This window comes from Micromys minutus (genome assembly GCF_963924665.1).
Source record: "Micromys minutus genome assembly, chromosome: 6".
In the NCBI taxonomy this organism is placed as follows: Eukaryota; Metazoa; Chordata; class Mammalia; order Rodentia; family Muridae; genus Micromys; species Micromys minutus.
The window spans coordinates 13,854,793-13,873,834 of record NC_137975.1 but is presented as its reverse complement, the minus strand read 5'-3'; the positions used below and the strand labels follow the sequence as shown (position 1 = coordinate 13,873,834).

Below are 19,042 nucleotides of genomic sequence, written 5' to 3'. Positions count from 1 at the left end.
AGCTCACCATGAACACTCCAGAGCTAGTGTTACCTGGTTCCCTTGCTATATGATTTATACAGATGGCCTTCCTATACAATTTTTTAAAATTTTATTTTATTTCATGGTAGAATGTCACGAAGCCTAGGCTGGCCTTGAACAAACTTTGTAGTCAAAATGACTTTAAACAACCCTTGATTCTCCTATCTTCTCTTCCAAGTCCTGGAATTACATGCATACACCAAGAAGTCGGTTATGCGGTGCTGGGGAACTGAGCCCAGGCTTCAGGAGTCTACACTCTACCACTGAGCTAAATCCCCAGTTTGGGGAATGGATGGTAACTTACTAAACACACCTTAAAGAAATCTTCCTCAGGGTCCACAGGAACCTTAGCTTTTGAAACAGGCTATTTCAATGGCCTGGAAGTTACCAAGTAGAGTAGGTTGGCTGGACACTGAACCCTAAGGATCCGCCTGTCTCCAACCCCCCAACTCTGGGGTTACAATCATGACACTATACTCGATTTTCCTTTTGGAGTCCTGGGATGGAACTCAGGTTCTTGTGCAAGGCAGGCCCTCTACCCACAGCACTGTAATTTGCAGAACCTTCCATTAAGGCATGTCTGCCCTTAGTGGGTAGGGAAAGTGAGAATTGTGTCCCAGTACCAGACAATGGGTTCACAACATGTTTTCAGTCACTCCTCAGCCAGGGAGGAGGGCAGCCAGTACTTACTGTGAGAAGTTCTCATGAATTGAGTTCAGCAGGCTAATCTGGGGGAGTGAAAAAGAATTGTGTAAGTAGAAGGCTAAAATGTCCCCATACTACCCCAGTCCTTGTTGGAGAGCTTGTGTAGGACTGGGACAAAGCCACTGAAGAGGAGTCACATCTTGTTAAGCAGGTCAAAGTGATGTCAAAGTGTTTGGCAGAAAAAAGGAAGGAACAGCATTTTCTTACATGCATAGTTTTCCTTGGAGAATCTGTCAGCATCTACCTAAAACCATTTTCCCTAGAATGCATGACAAGAATGTGCAAAGACAGCTCTTTAAAGGAGACTCTGGTGGCAGGGCTCTGTAGAAACTACCAGCAGAGATCGTTTTGGTCTTCCTAAATCTCATAGTATTCTGAGGCTATCGGCCCAGGCTGGGTGAGTAGGGTGAAGACAGAGAAGACAGTGACCATATTCCACTGCTCCACTCCCACATCGAGTCACTGAGGCCACCAATGTGGCCAGCTGCTGAGTGGTCCTGAGAACTTCTGATAAAACAAGACCTTTCTGGTCCTGTTCCCATGGAAACCATCCCTGCCCTAACAGCCAGATCCCCCATCTGACCTTGTGAGACATGCTCTGTCTGGGGGTCCCCCGGCTGTGCACCATTTAACCTGTTGGCTCATCCGTAAGCAGTTACTGTACATGGACTTATGATTCACAATACTCAACATAGGAATGACATTCTTACCCTTAACACATCAAAAAGAGTATGGTGTACCTTTTGTCTCTGGGGTTTGAATGTAGACTTACATGTGGAGGCCAGAAGACAACCTCAGCTGCCACTCCTCATGAGGCTGTCCATCTTGCCTTTTAAGACAGGTCTCTCGGTGGCCCAAAGTTCAACAAGGAGGCTAGGCTGGAGCTGGGGCAGTGATGCCCAGTGACCTGTCTCTGCCTGCCTGGTCTTGGCATTGCAAGCATAGTACCATGCCAGTTTAAGGTGTTTTGTTTTTATAATGTGGGTTTTGGTGATTGAACTTAGGACCTCATGTTTGGAAGACAAGCACTTTACATACTGAGCCATCTTCCCAGCCCCTCATGCTGGTGTTTCTCACATGATACTACAGAGTAGGTAAACACCAGCTTCTGTTCACTGCAGTGACACAGAAGGCTGCCACTGTCTACTTAAACAAGGTGACGCCATGTCAGGCTCTAGGTCCACCTGAATCTTCTGGAGCTATCATGCTGTCAGTGGCTCCTCTAAGTATTTTCTTTTCATAAAGGCTCTTACAGAAGTGCTTGAAGGTCTGAGTTCTGTTCTTGGAGCTGACATGGTGTAAGGAAAGAACTGGCTCCCCCTAGCTGTCCTCTGACCTCCACACCTGTACAATGCCTCTTCTCCACGATAAAATTTAAAATAAAACAAAAGAAAGAAGTAAGCAAGCCAAGGCTCTTACCTCCTTTTCCAAGTACACCTTTTTGTCATCCAGGGTATTGTACAACGTGAAGAACTGCTTGGTCTCCTTGTGCACTGCGGAAACTGCCAACACAAACAGATCAGCATCCTAGTGCGAGAGCATCAGTGACCCACAGCACCGCAAGCCCATGTGGCATGTGCCCAGGGCCTTATGCACACTTAGTCATTACGATAACTTTGTCTCTGTGCGTACATGTTTGTACGTGTACACATGTGCATTCGGAGGTCAGAGGTTGACATTGGGTATCTTTCTCAAGACCTTTCATTGAAGCCAGGGCTCACTTACTAAGCTAGGTTGAGTGTTCAGTGAGCCTCAAGAATCTAGCTGTTCCCAACTTGTGTACCTGACCCATTTAAAAAATATGTATGGGCTGGAGAGATGGCTCAGTGGTTAAGAGCACTGACTGCTCTTCCAGAGGTCCTGAGTTCAATTCCCAGCAACCACATGGTGGCTCTCAACCATCTGTAATGGGATCTGATGCCCTCTTCTGGTGTGTCTGAAGACAGTGACAGTGTACTTACATATATATAATAAATAAATCTAAAAAAAAGTATGGATGCTTTGTCTGCATGAATGTATGTGTACAGCATGTGTGCCTGGTACCCATGAAGGGTGTTGGATGTCCTGGAACTGGAGTTATGGACATCAGTGAGCTGTCATATGGGTGCTAAGAATTTAACCTGGGTCCTCTGCAAAAACATGTACACTAAACAACTGAGCCATATTGCCAGCCTTTAAAGACAGAGACAGACAGACAAAAACCACAGTATGTCTATTGGGATCAAGTTCAAACTCAGGTCCTCATGCATGTCAGGCAGAACTTCAATTAGTGTAACCAACCACCTTCCTTGACTCTGAGGGTGGCTTTGTGTTGGGGTTGGTTTGGTACTACTACGTATTCAAATGCTAATTTCTGTACCCCAATATCTGGCTGCCCCAAGACAAATTCTTCTGAACACCAGCTTTTGTTATGCAAACCTTGCTCTCTAAGTTAATTAGTCAATAAAAGGCTAAAGCTTGTGATTGGGCAGTAGAGGGAGGAACGTAGGACTTCCTGGGAGGGAGAAAGGAACTTCACTTGAGAAAAAGAAAGTCACATATGCAAATGGACTTGAAATGTATAGCTAGCCATGTGACTAGATGGGGCTAGGTGATCAGATTAACTTAAATGAACTAACTTAAGAGTCTGCCTAACTAAGACCTAAGCCTTAAAATATTAAAAGGTCTCTGTGTGGTTATTTGGGGAACAAGCTGATTAAGGAATACCTGCCACTGTATTAATTTCCAGCATTAATATATACAGAATATTAGTAACAGTTTTTTACAGGTGGCTAACCACCAGGAGATCTGGCCACGGCTGACTCTCAAGGTTATGAGTCCATTTACAGAACAGTCAGCACCACAAGTCATCTCCGGGGCTGTTCTGCAAGGCCGGTGATGACGTAAGCTCCCTTTCGAACATGACGTTTGCAGACTTTGCTCTGACTAATGCGGCACTGTGCTAACGTGCATGAAGGTTCCCTCCCCTGCCAAGCCCAAGAGTCTGAGTGTTCGATCAATGCACCTACTCTGACGGTAGAGTTCAATGAATCGCTTCTGATACTGTATCAGCTCTGCTCTACTGGGCACTTCGTCAATCTTGCGATGCAAAATCGCTATTTCTCGATTTCTTCGTGCCTAAATGCAAAGGGACAGGGAGAGAACACTTGGTTAAAGGCTGTATTTATCTGCTCCTCACATGCATCAGGGAGTGAAAGAAGTCCCACTCGGAAGCCCACAACTAGCTTCTCAAAGCCTTTTCACAGGGAGACCAGTCTGTCCTGTCAGCTGTACAGGAGCAGAGTGTTGCATGGGGACCATGCCACTTAGCTTCTGCCTGGCTATGTCTAGATCTCAGGACTTGGGCTGAGCATTGCTGTCCTCTTGAGCTTTCATTCCTCCTGTCTGTGGCCCTACTGGTCCTGGGTCCAGCTTCTCTCAATATCCAAAGGAAACATGGCCTCTAAGCAGGAAACCTACACTTGTAACCAAATGCTAAGTCTAGTCTACACAGCTCTGGACACAGGATGCAGCCAGAGCTCCTCATGAGTGCTGGGGCTAACTTCACGTTTCTTCATGGAAACCAGAAGGTACAATTATTTGATGTTTAGTTTTTAAATTTACATTTGCTTGTTTGCCTGCTTATTTCCTGGGCATATGTCATGATGGGTGGTAGAATTCAGAGGACAACTTGTGGACTTCCTCCCTCCCACCACGTGGGTCCAGAGAATCAGGCTCAGACCGGAAAGGAAGGAATCGCCTCTAGGTGGAGACATGCCCTGTCTGTTCCCTTAAGGGTTAGTCCAGCCAGGAGACTGCTTCCAAGGGCCTGCCCGCCTTTTCCTTGTCCTTTGCTTTCTAATGCTGGCAAGAGCCTGGCTATACTTGAAACTGTAAACACATGCCATTGGCCTTCAGCTCTGTTGCTGAGGCTCCCCTCCCTACTGTATGGCTGACCTCCATGTTTATCCTCACCTTCCTCCTGATTCACAGCCTGCCTGCCTTGGGGTTTTCCTTTTAGACTCTAATCAATAAGTCATCCTCGAGCTTCTGTTTGAGTCTGCTCATAATTTCTTTTATTAATGAAGCAGGTACCCCATGGGGACACCTTCATTTCCCTAGCATCCATCATATGACTGCTGGACTCCCCGCGATTTCAAGTAACCCTCCTCTCCTGCCTTCTAACTCTTTAGCGAGCAGAGGAAAAGAACCTAGTCTTGTGGCTTACACGGCACACGCTTGTCAGCAAGCCGCTTTTTTTTTTTTTTTAAAGATTTATTTATTATAAGTACACTGTAGCTGTCTTCAGACACACCAGAAGAGGGCATCAGATCTCATTACAGATGGTCGTGAGCCACCATGTGGTTGCTGGGATTTGAACTCAGGACCTCTGGAAGAGCACTCAGTGGCTTAACCACTGAGCCATCTCTCTAGCCCATCAGCAAGCATCTTTACCCTGGGGGACTGCTTCACACCAGCACTCACACTATACCTTTGTAACTGTGTCTTTGTTTCTAGAATGTTCTGTTGCTACTTATCAGCATTTCAATTTGCTCTTTGCCGAGTTGTACACCATCCAGCCACCATCCTCTTGTCCTGACAGCCAGGAGTGCTTAGTGCCTCTGTCCTTCAAGCCTTAGCGCCTCGGCCCCTCTCCTTTGACAAATGTGTCCCAGCTCCCTCCCAGCTGGAATATTTCTGCCAGGAAGAAGTGAGGGCAGGCTGCAGGCTGAGCAGGGGCTCGGGAGACTCAGGAAGTAAACAAACTCCACATCCTGGGAAAGCTGAAATTTTTAAGACTCACATCCCTCCGCAAGCAAGCAGCAAACAACTGCCGGAGAACTGACCAGCCATGATGCCCAAGAACAATGTCAGGGAGACGGCCATCTGTCTAGCGGCCTGCAAATGGTGCAGAGGCCCCAGGGTTGCACTTTCATGAATTGTCACTTGTGTTACAGAGGTTTTTTTTTTGTTTTTGTTTTTTGTTTTTTGTGAGTCACCCTTGCTCCTTGTAAGTCAACCCTCACTAAAGGTCTGGTTGGAAATAGCTCCAGTAAGAACTCACTGCTTCACCGAAGACTTTGATCCACCATGGGTTCTCTAACTGTAGTCATTGGGAGTATGTGTCTTATGTCTCGACAGGAAAAGTCTCACTTCGGAAGCTTTCTGGGGCATGGGTGAACAGTGGAAGGAGCTTGTAGCTCCTTCAACCCTTAACCACTTGCTATATTGAAAACAGATTCTATTCTTAAACCATCTATCCCAATTACTCCCTTTCCCTTTGGATCCTCTCTCCCTCCCTCCCTCCCTCCCTCCCTCCCTCCCTCCCTCCCTCCCTCTCTCTCTTTCTCTCTCTCTCTCTCTCTCTCTCTCTCTCATTAGCAAAGAATGGGCTTCTAAGAGATAACTACCAATCATAACAAAATAAATACAATGAAGCAAAAACTATTACACTGAAGTGTGACAGCAACCCAAGCTGTCTGCCTAGCCTCTGTGAGCAGCCCTCAGCTCCTCTCCCATCCCCCTCTCTTGTTCTTGCTTGATCGCTCACTAGGGTTGAGTGTTGCCCACATGCCCACAGCCTTAGTTACCATCGCTGCTGCAGACTGTCCTCCACCACAAAGTCTTTTGAGTTGGAGCTGAAGCCAATCATTTTTCCCACAATGCTACCTGATGCTCACTGGCTCCCTCAAGTTTTTCATATGTGCATGTGTATGTGGTGTTCATGCATGTGGAAGCTTGTGTACACGTACACATATACACATGAAGGCCTAAAGTTGATGGCAGGACTCCCTCTGTCATTCTTCTGCCTTATTTATTGAGGCAGCGTCTGTCTTTCAGTCACACCCGGAGCTCAGACAGGACTAGGCGTCTTGGGAGCCAGCTTGCTCTGGGGATGTTTTTGTCTCCCTCTGTGGGTGAATTCCAAGTGGGCCACTATGTGCACCTGGAATTTACGTGGCTTCAAGGGATCTCATCTCTGGTCCTCACACTTACAAGGCAAACACTTTTTAAACTGCTGCGAACCCAGTCCAGACCAGCAGAGCAGTTCCTTACACTTCCTTCATACATACTGCCACTCACGTGCCAGCTCCTTTACACCTGTTTCCCAGTGACCGCCATATCAACCGTGATCCCCCTCTTCCTCTCATCCAGCTGTCACTAAGTTCCATTAGATGCAACTCTCAGTCTCCCCTCCCAGCTCCATCACAGATCCTGCTGCCTCTATCCAGGCCAGGCCCTCAGCAAACCATTGGCTTCCTTGTATCTTTTAGGTTGCTCTCAGCCTCTCCCTAGTGGCATTTCTCACACAAACAGCCTTATACTTTGGCATATATGGGCAGATCTTGGTCCTTAAATAACCAGTTCCCAGAGGGCAGGTCTTCCCAGTTCCTGCTCCTGGGACCTGATGCATTGTTGAATATGTAAGAAGTAGCCAGTCATGGTCTCCAAACATCAGTAGGGCCCAGACTGTATTAATTCTATGTACCTTTAAATATCTGCAGGATAGTCATGCATGGTGGTGCATATCTATCTATAATGCCAAAACTTGAGAGAGGGAGGCAGATTATTAGAAGTTCAAGGCCTGCCCAGGCCACACACAGAGTTTGAGGCCAGCTTGACCTGTAAGATTTCCTCACAAAAAACTAAAAATCAGAATAATGCTCTTGTATCAAAGATATATTTGACTCATTTGAATTTAACCAAATATCTCACAAAATAATTAAAAGCCAGAAAGATGAGAATAATCTCTCACAGGCCCCTGAAGCCCCATGGCTATTCCTACCAAAGCTTGGCTTTCCCCTGACCCAGCCAAAGGAAAAGAAAGTGGCCCAAAATAACATGTAACACAAGGCCAAGGTCATTTGTGGGTTTGAATCTCCATGAACCAGGCTCTGGCAATACAACCGACTCAGAAATACAGTACTGACTGTGCTTAGGTTTGGAGCTGACTTTACAATCTCCCCACTCCATTTGTGATGCTAGGCTTTCAGATCTCTAGTTAGGAAGGACACCTGAACTTGAATCCTGCTCCTGGGACCTATCTGAGGTTTGCCTTTGGAGAAACAGTGAACCTACTGAAAGTTATTTTTATCACCTTATGTGAATGGGTGTTTTAGCTGCATGTGTATGTGTGCCTGTGGATGCTGAGCACCCTTGGAAGGCAGAAGAACTGGGACTGAAGGATGGTTGTGAGCAGCCAGGTGGGTGCTGAGAAATGAACCTGGGTCATGTGGAGGACCCAGTGCTCTTAACTGCTGAGCCACCTCTTCAGCCTCCACATTTTATTTACCTTTTAAATGATCTGTACTTGTGTGCTTGTGCGAGGGCATGCGCACATGAGTGTGGGTACCTGTAGAGTTAAGAAGGTGTCAGAAGCCCTGCAGCTGGAGAGGTACAGGTGGTCAGGAGGCAACTGATGTGAGTTCTGGGAACACAACCTGGAACATGTAGAGCTACAGTAATCGTGACGCCAACCAAACCAACTCTGCACGCAGGGTGTAGTTCAAATAGCAATGCTGAAAGTAACAGATACTTGTTCTACACTTGTGCTGCTGCCAGCAGCTCCTTACATCATGGCATGACTGGTTGCAACGGGAGCAGGGAGCAGGTCCTGGCCACACCCTCACCTCCATCCAGTCCCAGGGCATTCATACCAGCCAGGGGTATCTATGAGCGCCTCGTCCTGGGGGCCACTCACCTGTAGTAACCGGATCTTGTACAGCTTTTCTTTTTCCATGTTGTACCGTCTGTCTAGGTCCTCCTAAAAGTGAAAACAAGCCACAGTTATCTAGAATGGAACTTCCAATCTGACCGGGTCTTTGAAAGTTGAGTGTATCTAACTATAGTCTCTCAGCTTGAGTTCCTTCTCTCAAATGACCAACTTTAGAACTCCACACTTGTTAGATACCTCCACATCATATCCTAATACCACTCCCTTTATTAGGACCTGGGCTGAATCCAATCTTCTTTCTAGAAGAAAACAATTATCTATTACTGCCGTGAGGGTAGCATGTTTGTGTCACAGAACTGTAGAGAAGAGAGCACCCCTTTGTGGAGTTGGTTTTCTACCTCCACTCTATGTAGGTTCTGGGGATTGAACTCATGTTACCAGGCTTATAGGACAAATACTCAATCTGCTGAGCCACCTCACCAGTCCCCAAAGGCAATGCTTTTAAGTGAGTACCTCCCCTGGGCTCCTGCAGCCCCCATTTCTTGGAACACCTTAAAACAAAAAAGAGACAACTCTACCATAAGTAAGAGTCTTTGTTCTCCATCTCTGTGTTTTCTGATACCACTGGTTTTTTTTATGTTTCTGACTGGACCTGAGGTATCCAAAATTATAACTGTAACCCTTCATACCATTTAAACTTGCATCAGGTAAAATAAGGAAAACAAACCAGTCTCTTGGTTTCAGTGGCTGTGCAGTATGTATGGGAAGATGCCTATGCAAACATTTTCATCACTTCAGAAAGTCCTTTGGGGACCGAGCTAACGTACAGGTGTGGTTCTACACCGGACCAAGGCACAAGAAAAACAGCTGAACAGTCTGTTGTCTCAGAGAAAATTACAGAAGGGACATACACACACAAGAACATACATGGGACATGCACACAGGTCCCTGTACAGGTTCAGCTATAGGTGACATATAACAGATATCACTGAAGGAGTCCCTTGTCCAGTTCCCTAACAGGTTATGAAGACCACCCTTAAAGAAGGCCCTGCTTGGTGCCCCCTGCTTAACTTATCCTCTTCCTTTCTCTTTATATGTGACAAGTACTGTTTTAACTCTAACAGGGATCAGCAAACTAGAGACATGTAAAGCCTACAGCCTTTGACTCTATTTCTGAAAATGGAGTTGTGCTGGAATATATTTGTGTCCATTCATTTATAATACATATGACATGATGTGATCACTTACAACGTTTGTGCTTGAAAATGAAAGAGTTAAAATTTCAAGCTAGCCCCACTAACCCTGCCTTGAGGACAAGTATGTCTCAAGGCTGAGAACAAAAACCACAGACCCCTTGGTCTCGATAAGGTCTGGTTCTGCAGTCCTAAGAAAAACTAGTATGAAGGTCAGTGTGCCCCAAAACAGAGTGGCCTAGAGTTGAATCATAGTCAAAAGCAGACAGAGAATGCCAATTTAAATGAGCCAATTTAATTGTTATGTGCTTGTTGCTAACTGCTTTATGTAATTTTCCCCATAAATATGTCCCCCTAATTGAGTTCAGGGTCGACTCCTCTATGTCCTGCATGACATATGTGTTGTCCCCAGAGCTCTGGTCTTCCCCCACTCCTTAAATGAACCTTTTGCCTGATTGCAGCAAGATAGTCTCTCTGTCAGTTCCTGGGTTCAAGTTCTTCCAGTACTAGAGTGAGGGGCTTCCCCAATTTGGGGGTCTTTCAAAAACATGCAATCAAGCCCCCCCAAATCCTTACAGTATTTTAAGTAAGTTTATAACTGTTGAGCTGCAAGTTGGATACACCCCCAACTAGAGCAGTGGCCTGCCATATAGCAAAGAAGGCAGTTTTCCCTCTGTATCACTCTGTTGCCCTCTGAGGCTCATGTGGCCAACACAGGTATCTTCTAGTTGAAGACTGAGGTGTCTAAAATGGAACCAAGAAGAGGAGGAGGCAGCAGCACAGGCTATACAGAGGAGGAGGCAGCACAGAGTATACAGAGGAGGCAGCAGCACAGACTATATAGAGGATGCAGCAGCACAGACTATACAGAGGAGGAGGCAGTAGAGACTATACAAGGAGGCAGCAGCACAGATTATACAGAGGAGGAGGAGGCAGCACAGACTATACAGAGGAGGCAGCACAGACTATACAGAGGAGGATGCAGCACAGAGTATAGACAGGAAGAGGCAGCAGCACAGACTATACAGAGGAATACTCAGCAGCACAGACTATACAGAAGAGGAGGCAGCATAGACTATACAGAGGATGCAGCAGCACAGACTATACAGAAGAGGCGGCAGCACAGATTATGCAGTACTCTGGGAAAGCTGTGCAAGAACAGAAAGGAGGCTGACACATTCTTTTGGGATAATGCCAGTCAAAGATGAAGAAATACTTACATTGTGGGTCATGGTGGAGGTCAGGGCACCCTGTGGCTCTCCACTGGAGATGGTCTGAAAGGAATGAAATGAGCTCAGCACCTTTTCTCAGTAAGGGGAGCAGAGAGAAGCTCTTTTTTTTTTTTTTTTGGTGCTCATATTTAAATTTAATAAATTTCTAGAAAACTTTTTTTTCTATTTTCTTGACATATTGAACATTTATGAATCGTACCACTGTACCTTATTTAATAGAAACTAAAGTATATTTTCATTTACAAATATGGTTAGATTATCAATTCAAACAATGTTGGGAAATTTTTACCTTTCTTTTCTTTTTTCTCTTTTCCTTTTTTTTTTTACTAGATACTCTGTATTTACATTTGAGATATTTTCCCTCAGAGAAAAGCTATAGTCATAAAGCCATCTAAGCCTCAAGCTTAGCTTTTTACACAGGTGCAGGGTTCGAACTCAGGTACGAATTTGTGCAGCAAATGCTCCTACCAGTGAGCCATCTCTCCAACCCTGGGGAATACACATTTAGAGGCCTGCTCCAGTAAAGTGGTAGTGCTTTTTGGAAAGTGATTAATGGTTGGTGCTGAGAGCTGTTTACTCCAGGCTTGACTTGACTGTTGCCATCTTTAAAAAGAGTAGCTGGGATGAGGAGTATGAGACCCTCCCCCTTCCTAAGATATGTAAGACTAAAGTGAGGCTCTCCACAGTACAGCTGCTCCTAAGTTGCCAGGAACTCCCTTTGGAGTTGCCTGTGAGCAACTGAAGCCCCCATAACTAACCCAAATAAATGTATTGTGTTGGTTCACCAGACTTAGAACCCTTCCTTTGGCCCGGCAGTGCCCTCTCTATTTGGAGTGAATGAAAGTTTCTTCATGTCCCCCAGGGAGAGTCATGCTGCTGATCTGATGCAATTCTTCCGCACACCAGCAGAAAGCAGCTGAAGGCTTCAATGGCTAACTAACTGAAGCCTTTACCTTCTCTCCTGGCGCCCTCTCAGCTTTCAGGATCTCAATTTCCTGTTGTAGCCGAGCCATCTCCTCCTGCAAAAGCAAGGTGAACCTTTACAAAGTTCAGGAAGACACCAACTGGAAGTTAACTGTTAAGCCACAAGCAGCTTGTTTTCACATTTGTTTATGTGCACATGTGTGCTCAGGTTTGTATTGCACACCTTAGCATATGTATAGAGGTCAGAGGAAAACCTATGGATCAAGGCTTTCCTTTCTACTATAAGCATCCCAGAGACTGAACTCAGGTTGTTAGTCTTGGTGGCAAGCCTCATTACCTGCTGAGCCACCTTGCCTGCCCAATGTAACTATTCAGTGCAGACATTTCTCTCATTAGTTTGTGCTAAGACCAAAGTCACCAGGGAACCAGGTGTCCTGCTTCCATTTGCAAGCTTGTCCCTTCCTGGAAAAGAACTCTCCCAGGCTTGCAAGAGCAGAAATCACTTTACCCAGAGTCACTTCCAGAGCCCAAGTCAACCTTTTACACTGCACAGGCTAGTGTGTCCCAGCATCACAGGGGAGGGAAGCCAAGGACGTCAGCAGAGCCCTCCTGCCTGTCCAACACCACACGGCACTTACCCGGCAGTGCGCTTTAAACTCCTGCTCCTGGCTTTTCAGACTTTCATTCATGGCCACCAGTGCTCTCAGATTCTGCAGAATGCTGAGGAGAGAACAGAAAATGGCACAGGGTGGGCCATTATGATGTGACTTTATGAAGCACCGCTGAAGCCACAGTGAGAATACAAAGAGCTCTTCTTAATTTCCTTTGTTTTCTCCACACTGTAGTGGGGAGTGCCACAGATGCTCACAATTTCCATTTCTCACTATGTACTTGGACCCTCAAGCCCACGAGGAGAAAAACAAACAAACAAACAAACAAACCCACAGGATTCTAGAATGAGAATGTCAACTCTGGAAATATTAAGGAATTTTGGTGGTACTCATTTATCATTTATTTAATTGTACTCCAAGTGAACATAGTACCAAAAAATTGTGAGTGTTTGTGTGTGTGTGCGTGCACACACACACACACACATCTGTGCATGTCCATGTGTGCTGGCTAGAGGATAATCTCAAATATTGTTCTTCAGGTACAAGTCTTATTTTCTTTTAATTAAAACCTATTTTTACACCTATTCATTCATTTTGTGTGAGAGAGTGTGTTTGTGCAGCGAGTGTGGGAGTTGGTTCTCTCCTTCTACCTTCTACCTCGTGGGTTTGAGGAAGTGAACCCAGTTCATCAGACCTCATTCATAATGAGCACTTCACCCCCTGGAGCCATCTCGGCAGCTTCTTCCTCCTGTGTCCTCGGTGGTCTGAGATGGGCCAAGCTGCTTAGCCTAGCTGGCCAGCCAGTGCCAGGAGCCTTGTCTTTGCCTCTCTGGATCTAGGCTTACAAGGGTGTACCACCATGCCCAGCCTTTTCAGGTTGAATCTGGGACATCAATCCTCAGTTCTCATGCTTAAAAAAGCCCACTAAGCCCCCATCTCTGTCTCAGAACACCAGAACATCACCGCTCTGATCACAGGGAGGGCTGAAAGAAAGGTGGGTGGCTCAGTACAGCCCAAAAAACTCGGTGACCATCAGGGTGACTGCTGGTCCCTTCTGATTCCTACAGTCACGTGACATTATCTGAATGGAAATGGTGCTCCAGCCCATAACCTATGGCCATGACCTATGGCATCCCTTGATCAGACAAATCAAGCATCAGACACTGCAGTCAATTTCCTCAAAAAGATGGTGGCATATTTGGAAACCCTTACCTTGGGTCAGCTTTGGCTTCTAACTTCTCCAGGGCTGCCTGCTCTTTGTCTAGTTTTTCACCATGATCCTTCAGCTGCAAGAGAGAGCAGAGTCTTCATTGGCTACAGAGACTTAAAAGCAAACAGGAGGTGTACTCCATGAACCACCTGGCTTCTTCGCTCATTTTGGATAGATGACTGAGCCCACTGGATTTGGTTACAGATGGGATGGACGGGAAAGGTGCCAGGGGAGGTCAGAGTCAAAACTAAATGCTGCTCTGGCCTTGGAAACACTGGTGGTGACCTCAATCTGGTTCTGAACATAAATCTTTATGCACTTTACCTTCCCCACCCAGCCATCTCCCCACCTCTTCTGTTTCTGTTTTGTTTTTACGTACATCTTTTACAATGATCTAGGGAACAAGGTCTAAAGTTATGACCGTGGTGTACTCCTAAACGCATAGGCAGCAGTGCGCAGACATGGGCTGATGAGATGGCTCAGGAGCAACACTTGCCACCAAGCCTGATAACCTGACTTCAGTCCCTGGAATCCACAGGATTGATTGGAGAATCAACTCCCACAAGGTGTCCTCTGACCTCCACACATGTGCTTAACAGCCCCCCATAAATAAACAAACAAATATAAAAAGATTTAAGGAGGGAATTGCACAATGTAGAATATGATATAAATGTATAATATGTAGAATATAGCTGTTATGCAATCAAAACAGTTCTTAAAAGAGTCAGAAAATTCTGGCTGCACCTATCACCCTGCAGTGAGTAGACAGATGGTAGGTCACAGGCGTTCACTTTTTGTGTTTTGTGAGGTTTTGAACTGTGTGAATCTGCGACCCATTCAAACAAAATATACATTTAAAAAGTTCCTAGCTGAAAATGGCAGTATGGGCAGGTGTTTCATCAAACCCTTTCAAGTCTCCAAATAGTCCAGGCTATGCCACTGGAACACAGACGTGGGTTAACTCACAGGAAACAGATGGACGTCAGCTATGGAATGCTAGCCAGCGTGGGCGAAAAGAACGGCTTGTTGGGCTGAGGCCTGTGTTAGAACAGTGAGGTTGGGCAGACAAAGCAGTGAGGCCTGACTTACACAGAAGACAGCATCTGAGAGCCCCACGTGGCTGGCAACTGCAAAGAGAAGGGGAAGTTTCCCAGCTCTGAGCACCTCTTGCCTTCAGCTGATTTACCACATAGAAGGCAGCACCTTCCCCAGAAACAATGGAGACAACGTGTCGTGATATCTAATGCTGTCACCTTGACAGGCTCTAGAATCACCCAGGAGACAAGCTCTGGGCGCACTTGAAATGGATTAGCCAGGCTAGGCACATCTCTGGGCAAACCTGGGAGTTTTTCTTCCTTAGGTTCACGAGGCTGGGAAGGCCCACCCTACAAGTGGGAGGCACCACCCCCGAGGCTGGTGTCCTGAACAGGAAGAGGAGAACATGAGTCCTAGCAGCCATCTGTCTGCCTCCTGACTGGATGAGGTGTGACCAGCTGCTTCAACTTCCTGCTGTCTCAACTTCTCTGCCACAACGGACCACATCCTTCAACTTGGAGCCAAACTAAAGCCTTCCTTCCTTAAGCTGCTTCCTGTCAGAGGGTTTGTCAGTACCGTGCTAAGTAACTGTGAAGAGTATGCAGTAGTATAAAGAGATAGCAAGAGGGAACTTTAAGCCAGATGGACATAGAATCCAGGGTCTCCAAACAATGGGACACAGGTTTAAAAAAAAGTGAATCAATTTATTAATGAATTCTGGCTAAAGAAATATCCACAGAGCAACATACACTTTAGATACAATGAATGCCCGTCCACAGAGATCTGGGAAGACAGTACTCATTCAAAGGGAACTACGCTTCCATCTAGGGGATTGGTTGTGACTGGCAGGCTTGTGATGCAGATATATCTGTTAGAGCTGGTAGCCCACGCCACTAATGTGGCAGCCAGCTAGTGTCCCTTTCCTGGGGCGTCTGTGTGTCTGTCTGCATGAGTGTCATGTGCTGTCACCATGTATGTGTCTGCCATATCTAGGAAGGGCAGGGTTCATAGCAGTGAACGCTGGGTCTGCATCATGCGTGGTCATGTGTGAGCAGCAGTGCTGGTGGAATGCCTCTTGCACCGGCTGCTGTGCACGTGACAGGCTCTGTCCTCAGAGCCGAGTCCACGGCAGGGAAGGAAGTTTCACGGTGGCGCACGGCACATGCCATCAGATTACCCACACTGCTGTGATCTTTCGAGCTGTGACTGTGGGTCCTGAGGTCACAGTAGAAGAGGGGGATCTGCTTACCTCTGTCAGCACCTTCTTCCTGTCGCTGTACTTGACTTGGAGGCTGGTATGATTTGCTTGCAGCTGTGAGTAAGAGAAAAAGGACATCTGTTTGAAAGGAGTCCTTTCCTCAGCACAGACTTCAGTGGGACACACCTCCCATCCCCCTTTACAATGAGAAAGCACAAACCCAGATTCGATAAAACTGATTTAAACTAAAAGACTTGCATTTTTTTTAAAGATTGATTGATATATTATATATAAGTATACTGTAGTTGTCTTCTGACACACCAGAAGAGGGCATCAGATCTCATTACAGATGTTTGTAAGCTACTATATAGTTGTTGGGATTTGAACTCAGGGCCTCTGGAAGAGCAGTCAGTGCTCTTAACCGCTGAGCCATCTCTCTAGCCCAGGACTTGCATTTTAAATCCACATTTACTTATCTGGTGCTAGGGTTCCATGCATAGCAAACATAGTCTACCAGTGAGCTATGTCCTAGACTGCAGAAAAGAGAAAATAAGCCATACCTATAAACCAGTGTGGAGTAGGTCCTCAGCAGAAGGATTCTGGGTGCGTACTGCAATGCCAAGGTTTTCCACATGGGACCCGGGGAACTGAACTTAGGACCTGCTGCTTGCACAGCAGCCCTTTACCAACTGAGCCATGCCTCCCGTCCGCACGCAGCATCCTTTTTTATGATCCAAAGACTACCCCTGAGTCACATTCTATGCCTTCAAATTTTTGACCTGGTTTCCAGGAAGAAGGAATGAAGGTCTTCCAAAACACTCTCACCCATCACCAACAACTATAAATGACCTCCCCAAAAGCTCTCTTAAAAAAAAAAAAAATCAACTGGGGCTGACGAGACAGCTCAGGCAGTAAGGGGCTTGCCACCAAATCTGATGATCTGAGTTCAAGCCCCAGGATCCATTTAGTTTCATGTGGGTCCAAATTACATTCTGACTTCCATGACATGTGCCCTGCCCTCCTAACTAAATGAGAAGCTGTGATTTGTTCTCCCAGTCCCTGCCAGCACCAGCTTATTTAACTGCTTCCTAACGTCTGGGCAGCCCTGACTCTTCCTGCTCGCATCCCACATCACACAGGTGGCAGCACCCCACTGTGATGCCCTGATAATTAAGGTCAAAGTCTATCGTTGTCAGATGGCCTTCTGAGCTCTGAACCTGTGGAGGGGCTCCTTCACTCACAGGGACTCCTTCTCTGACCTTTCTGGAGAGTTCAACATCCCCCCTCCCCCCAAATCACACCTTTACACCTAGCCTTGGTCAACACTACAGGTTCAGCTTCCTTTCTCCCCATAAGAACCCATTCAGCTAGCACCTGAGAGTCCTGAAATGCTTCCCCACGCTAATGAGGCATGCAGTACCTTCAGCCTTCAGCCAATGACCTCTGCCCTCCCTTCCTGGATAGACTGACCCCTGTCCACCAAATTATATAAGCCTTGAATCACCCCAAGTGTCTCAGTGCCTCTTGTGTACTCATGGGCACAGGCCTGCTCCCCGCACTCCCGCCCCCGTGGCTTCCAAGGTCCTCACATGGACCTGGAAGCTCTGTCATCAGTCTGCCCACTCGTCAACCATCACACAGGAACTGGCCAGCTCTTCCTCCCTTCACCTTTGCTTATTCTGCTCATAAATCTCCACCCGGCTCCTCAACATCTCCAGCATGCGGGCCTTCCACTCATCCCTCCAGACTCAGTCAGCCATGACCTGGGCTCCGTTAGCTCTGTTAGTCACCCAGCTCCCCAGCTTCCCTTAAGGCCCTCTCCACGGCTGTAACTGAGTGGCAGTGTGATGTCATTTACTGCAGGTCTCCTTTACACCTTAGGGTCCTGGCAGGCAAGGCCCTGACCTCACTGTCCACTCACCCCTGTAGTTTATAAAGTTCACCACTTAACACACACAACACTATGTTGGAGTGAAGAAATACCATTCTGGCCCTGTATATTTTCACACATGTGTATGCACGCACACTAGCAGGTTCCTGCAGAGGCAATCAAAGGGGGTCAGGCCCCTGAAGTCACAGTCAGCTGTGAGCGGTAAATGTGGGTGCTGAGAGTTAGGACACATGTCCTCTGCAAGAGCAAAAGAAGCTCCTGGAGGCTAATCCATCTTTCCCGCCTTGCTCTGTATCTTCTGTGACAGGGGTTAATAAACCTTTCCTGCAAAGGGCCAGGCAGTACCTAGTTTAGGCTTGTGGCCATTTCGTCTTTGTTGCAACTCTTAAACTCTGCTACAGCAGCTTGAAAGCCATCACAGAAAACAGACAGCTGGTCCAACAAAGCTCCTAGGGATGGGGAGAGCTTGGGGGAACAGTGCCTACTATGCAAGCCTGAAAACTGCATGTCAGTATGGCAGCTTACCTTTTTCCAGTGTGTGTGCACGAGCGTGCATGTGGTGGGTGGGGGTGGGGGCAGAGACAAGGGCTATCCCTGGCAGCAGCTTTTGATTAGCAGACTAATCAAAATGGTCCAGAGATGTCTTGCCTCAGAAAATAAATCAGAAAGTGATCAAGGAAGGTACCCAACACCAGCCTGGCATCTACATACCCATCAGGTTCACACATGCACACCTATACACAAGTACCCCACATACCTGCAAACACACACACACACACACACACACACACACACACACACACACACACACAATCTTATAAAAACACATGTATCCAGATTGGACTGACAACTATATTCTGCCTTCGCCAGAGCCTCCTTTGGCTGATTTACCACAAGGCTCTCATTCCTTATCTCCCAACTGACTTCTTACCTCTTGGAAAAACAGTAATTACCTTGAGTAGAATTAGAGAGACACTCACCTCTTCTAGATGTTTGGTCTTCTGCAGAATCTGCTTATTCAAGGAAATGACCTTCCGCTGATGCAGTTGGGAGGTTCCTAATTTTTCTGGACTTTCTTCAGCGGACAGCTCAGACTGCTGTGGGAAAACCCAAAGCAGATAATGAACTCACCTCCATTCAGGTTGTCTATCCCTACTCAGTGTAAGCAAGGTGGATCTGGCCAGCCAGGGCATCTACAATGTCCTGCTCTGAACCAAAATCTAGACAGGAAAAGTCTGACACAACCAAGGCAGGCTGTGCTTTGGAGCGAGAAGAACACTGTGGGCACAGGCTGCCCAGCTAAGGTCATGATGAATCACAGGCAGCACACGGGTATGAGTGGAGGACTCAGGAGTCTTAGCGGTTTCT

At 46.7% G+C, this 19,042-nt stretch overlaps 1 protein-coding gene across 4 annotated transcripts in view; it reads right to left on the bottom strand.

Moving 5' to 3' along the window:
• Positions 1-19,042, bottom strand: part of CCDC93 (CCC complex scaffolding subunit CCDC93) — a 67,693-nt gene that overhangs the window by 10,209 nt on the left and 38,442 nt on the right. For all 4 annotated transcript variants that reach the window (XM_080918175.1, XM_080918176.1, XM_080918177.1 and 1 more), the window contains 10 exons: positions 18,655-18,771; positions 15,835-15,897; positions 13,553-13,626; positions 12,368-12,449; positions 11,759-11,824; positions 10,794-10,847; positions 8,408-8,470; positions 3,735-3,843; positions 2,146-2,228; positions 712-749 (listed from right to left, as the gene is read on the bottom strand). In XM_080918175.1, the coding sequence (XP_080774301.1) occupies positions 712-749; positions 2,146-2,228; positions 3,735-3,843; positions 8,408-8,470; positions 10,794-10,847; positions 11,759-11,824; positions 12,368-12,449; positions 13,553-13,626; positions 15,835-15,897; positions 18,655-18,771 (749 nt within the window). The remainder of the gene's footprint in view (positions 1-711; positions 750-2,145; positions 2,229-3,734; positions 3,844-8,407; positions 8,471-10,793; positions 10,848-11,758; positions 11,825-12,367; positions 12,450-13,552; positions 13,627-15,834; positions 15,898-18,654; positions 18,772-19,042) is intronic.